We start from the raw sequence: 5,213 nt of genomic DNA, 5'->3' as shown, positions 1-5,213 counted from the left end.
TAATTTATTAAAATCTAGATTCAGGTACCTCCAAATTACACCTGAAAATTTTGATATAGCTATAACTTCCATGAACAAGTGCAATTAAGAGGAAGCTACATTGCATTTGAACTATTCTTGAACACCCATTCAAATCAGAGTTCCATGGAAATATGTTTGACATTAGCACCGTAACTGATTTAAGGTGATTTTTCAAATAAACAGCTGGAATCCTAAAACAAATTTAAATTAGGGCAGGGATTTTTTTTTTTAAAAAAAAAAAAGGATTTTTAGTACATAAAGTTTGAAAGGATAAAATAGTAAGAAAAACGGTCTGCTAATTTGGTGAAGGTCTGAGAAGAGCACTTACAATCTTAAAGTTATATATTTAAAATAATACACACAGCCCATAAAACAGTTCAAATATTTAATTTTCTAGATCATCTATTGTTTTAGGAATGTTAGCTACATAGCTTGTAACAAATTGGTTCTCACTCAGGTGCTCTTCAATCCTTCACTTGCATCCTAATACAATTTCACATTCAGTAAACCCTCAAGTTTACCAAGCATTTACAGCGTAGTACAATAAGTTATAGCAGAGGCAAACGTACATAAATTCTCAAGAGTTTTAAATGTCCCACTCTAATGCCTCTAATTGTAAGCTTTAGTTTAAATGGTTCCAAACAATATCTGTTTCTTTTATATAGTATATTCATCCAGGTATAAAAATTGTTATAAAAAGGTGATCATAAAACATTTAATTCAAAAGAAAAATGCATTAATTGGCAGGCTGTTCAATATATCCATGACTAGTTGAAATACTTGAGGCAAGATAATACTGCCTCTTTGCTTTCCTGGTCCCTTCCCTCCATGTCAAGTTTACCATGTTATTTCATAACTATGCTGCACTTCTAACCAGAACTTCATGATGAAAATGTGCAAATGCTGCAAAACAAAAAACTCCGGGGAAGCTCTAAAAAATACATATTTCCTATTATCCAAATTTTGAAATTGTTTTCTGCATATCAGGTTTGCACTTAACCAAAAAACTCACTTGGAATACACAACAAACATATTACATTCTGGGACAACAGTATTTACAGCTCAATGCAATTATAAGCAAATCCAAAAATGGTAGTTGTTACTAGTAAAACCCAGAAGTCATGCTTTAAGTTGTTCTAAGTAGCTACAGCTAACCATAAACATCCAAATTGTAATCGCTCTCCATCCCTCCCCATCCCACCCCACAAAACAACTACACAAATTACATCACTAAACTTGTTAAGCTGCAAAGAAAAAGATAAACTTTATAAACTGGACAAATTTGTTTTAGTGTATGGGCTCCATTCATTGGTTTCTGGATTGTACACTTCCACATTGTTCAGAAATACATTGCCATCGAAGCCTCCCACAGCATAAAGGAGCCCATTTACAGCAGCAACTCCAGCATTACTCCTTGCTGATGTCATGCTTCCCATCATCTTCCACTCATTTTTGGTTGGATCAAACATCTCAACGCAGCTGAGTGCATGGGTTCCATCAAATCCTCCCACAGCAAAGATTTTTCCTGTAAAATTAATTGCATTACTATAGTAGTCAATCGCTGAGACAAGACCTATTTACGCTTTAGAAACTGACAAAAAAAAAATTCTGATTCAATGTTGGCTGAAGAGTAAAGATCAACAGTTGGCAGTTGGCTCTCCTTTATAACTAGAGACACAGCAGAAAGGCAAAAGGTAATGGTAAAGTTCGTGGAATTGATTAGGGCACAATGTTAATTCTACTTATCATAAACAGGATAAAAGAATTAACAGTTTGCTTAGGTAGAAGCACGAGGAAGGGTTAATTTGTTGCAGATACAATTCAAGTGAAAATCCAAGTTGTTCAAATTAAGAATTGTGATGCTGTGCTAAATAAATTTATGTTTGCTGTTTAAAATTAAAGAGCTGTGCTTCTGTGGAGTTGGGGCATAAATCACAAGATCCAAGCATTAAACAGGGTACACTTTGCTAATGTTCCTAAGTACTACCATTAAAGCTTATTGTTCCTTCAAACTTTTGGCAATTTAAGTTGTAAGATTAGCAAGTCAACTTTGATTAGTCAAGACAATGCCATGGCAAATGTTTACACCCATCTCTGCTTGAAGTGGACAGATTTCTGCATTATAAATATCCAGCTTCCAGAAACTTAAGGTGTATTACAATAATGAATGAATCTTAAATTTGATTGTACCTGGTGTAGGATTAGAAGAGAGTTGGATTACAGAGGAAACTTGATTATCCGAATACCAATTATCTGAAAACCGGATTACCCGATGGAAACATATCAAAGACATGTTTCCAACAGTGATCGCATCTTTTTTATACAGTGATTAAACAGGCAGAGTCTCAAAATGTCTGTCTGCCCACCCTCTCTCTCTCCTCCTACACTTTCCCTGGAGCTTTACACAGGGGCGTACCCTAAACCAAACCTCCCAGATAATCTCTCCAACATTGTCCTGTACAGGGCAAAAGTGGAACCTGTCAAAAAGTTGTAGTAAAATGTGTGTGGGGCTGTGGCTGTGTGCATGCATATACGCTCTTTGGAGACTCACCCCACAAAGGCAGCAGCAATCTTGTTGGTGTCCAGTCCGACTGCCCCAGAGAGGGGGCAGGGATGTATGGGGGGGGGGGGAAGCTCGCACGTGGTGTGCTGCTGCAGTCTCCGGGACGAGGAGCAGCCTTTAAAAGCTCCGAGCCCAGAGGAAAGGCATTTGATCAATTAACCAACTAAAATAGATTATCTGAACGAAATAGTGCCCGCCCATCACTTTCGGATAAATCAAGGTTCCCCTGTATGGACTAAATGAAACATGAAACTGAGTACATTAATGTACAGGTATTAATCTTTTTGTTCAACTGTAACTCAGATTTAAATATGTGAATTTTTTTAGCCTCAGTTGACAAAAACCCTGCACTGCGGGGTTTTCAACAGAATGAAGGTACACTAACTTAATGCAGGAAAAATGCTGAAAGTCTCCTTCCTGTCTACAGTTATTTATTTTTTGTTTTGTAGAGCTACACAGAACCTGAGCACTCATGATTGACAAAATCCTTATCAAAAAAGGACTTTGACAGTTTAACTGTAGGTGATAAGAAAACACTAACTATTCTACATCAGCTTTTTATTTGATTCAGAATAGAAGTAATTATTTAGTTAAATGTAATCTAACACCTACCAAAAAACAGATATTGATCCTATCAAAATCTGATGGTTGATACCCTGAACTCAATCTTTCTACCCTAATCAAGTAAGTCTGCCTCCTTACCTGTCTGACCTATCTGCGACTCCAAATTCAACTTAATGCTGTCTGAGCAATAAGGGCTGACCAAACCAATGATGCCCTCATTCCATGTAAGAATTTTTTTGGGCAAAGATGTGGCAAATGGAGTGAAAATTGTCCATTTTGGCAGAATGAATAAATAAGTATATTACCTAAAAAGATGAGAAGTTGCAGAGCTGAGAGATGTAGAGCAATTTGAATGTCTTTGTGTGAGAGTCACCAAAGGCTGTACATGCATACTAATAAGTAACATGAAAAATTATATGTTATGTTTTATTGAAAGGGGCAATGCTTGAGTTATACAGGGCATTGATGAAACAATATTTGGAGCCTGATGTAATTATTAGTCTCCATATTTCAGGAAGGGTGTAAATACATTGAAAGCAGTTCAGGGAAGGTTTGTAAGATTAATACCTAGAATTGACTTGTTGTTTTACGAGGTAACGTTGGATAGGCTGGTTGACTTGATTGAAATGTGTAAAATTCTGAAAGATCTTGACAGGGTAAATGTGGGAAGGATGTTTCCTTTTGTGGGAGAAGCCAGAATTTAAGGTCACTGTTTAAAATACAGGTATGCCCTGCCTTTTCAGCGGTCGCTTTATGTCACTTCGCTTTTATGAAAGACCTACGTTCGTACTGTTTTCACAAATCCAAAGAGGATTTTTGCTTTTGTGAATAATGGCGAAATTTCTCTCATAAATCATGAGTCTTCACTTTACGCCATTTTTAGCTTACGAAAGGTTTCTTGGGAACTCTCTACATTCAGATAGCATGGGATACCTGTAAGTGGTTACCCATTTAAGGAAGTGATGAGAAATTTATTTCTGAGGATTGTGAGCTAAAACTCTGTTCCTCAAGGTGGTAAAAGCAGTACTTTGAATATTTTAAAGGCAGAGGCAGACAGATATATTTGTTCAGCAAGGGAGGTGAAATGTTATTGGTGGTGCACAAGAATAGAGATTTGAATTTACAATCAGATCAGCCATGCACTTATTTAAAGAACTGGTTTGAAAGGTCAAGAACTTTTTAAAGCTGATTGGGTGCAGATGTTTGCAGGTAAAGGGACGGCTGGAAAATGGGAAGCCTTCAGAAATGAGATAACAAGAATCCAGAGAAAGTATATTCCTGTCAGGGTGAAAGGAAAGGCTGGTAAGTACAGGGATTGCTGGATGACTAAAGAAATTGAGGGGTTGGTTAAGAAAAAGAAGGAAGCATATATAAAGGTATAAACAGGATAGATCGAATCCTTAGAAGAGTATAAAGGAAGTAGGAGTATACTTAACAGGGAAATCAGGAGGGCAAAACGGGGACATGAGATATCTTTGGCAAATACAATTAAGGAGAATCCAAAAGGGTTTTTACAAATATATTAAGGACAAAGGGTAACTCGGGAGAGAATAGGGCCCCTCAAAGATCAGCAAGGCGGCCTTTGTGTGGAGCCACAGAAAATGGGTGAAATGCAAAATATCCATTTAGTATCAGTATTTACTGTGGAAAAGGATATGGAAGATATAGACTGTAGGGAAATAGATGGTGACATCTTGCACAATGTCCAAATTACAGAGGAGGAGGTGCTGGATGTCTTGAGTTGAAACTTTATTGCTGGAACAGCACAGCAGGTCAGGCAGCATCCAGGGAACAGGAGATACGACGTTTCAGGCACAGGCCCTTCTTCATTCCTGAAGAAGGGCCTGTGCCCGAAACGTCGAATCTCCTGTTCCCTGGATGCTGCCTGACCTGCTGTGCTGTTCCAGCAATAAAGTTTCAACTTTGATCTCCAGCATCTGCAGACCTCACTTTCTCCTGGATGTCTTGAACATGCAAATCAAGCTCTTGGCCAAACAAACCACAGCACATTCAACCATCTCTTAAGTCAACCGGGGTAAATGCTAAGTGCAAATACAATGTGATT

At 37.7% G+C, this 5,213-nt stretch overlaps 1 protein-coding gene across 1 annotated transcript in view; it reads right to left on the bottom strand.

Moving 5' to 3' along the window:
* Positions 1-254: 254 nt before the first annotated feature.
* The window catches only part of LOC122554471 (influenza virus NS1A-binding protein homolog), a gene marked incomplete at its 5' end in the record, with an annotated part of 11,294 nt that continues 6,335 nt past the window's right edge, over positions 255-5,213 (bottom strand). The window contains one exon of the mRNA XM_043699542.1: positions 255-1,546. Within this exon, the coding sequence (XP_043555477.1) occupies positions 1,287-1,546 (260 nt within the window). The remainder of the gene's footprint in view (positions 1,547-5,213) is intronic.

Source organism: Chiloscyllium plagiosum, chromosome 11 (assembly GCF_004010195.1).
Source record: "Chiloscyllium plagiosum isolate BGI_BamShark_2017 chromosome 11, ASM401019v2, whole genome shotgun sequence".
Classification (NCBI taxonomy): domain Eukaryota; kingdom Metazoa; phylum Chordata; class Chondrichthyes; order Orectolobiformes; family Hemiscylliidae; genus Chiloscyllium; species Chiloscyllium plagiosum.
The sequence above is the reverse complement of the archived record's forward strand: the minus strand, read 5'-3'. Positions and strand labels throughout refer to the sequence as shown.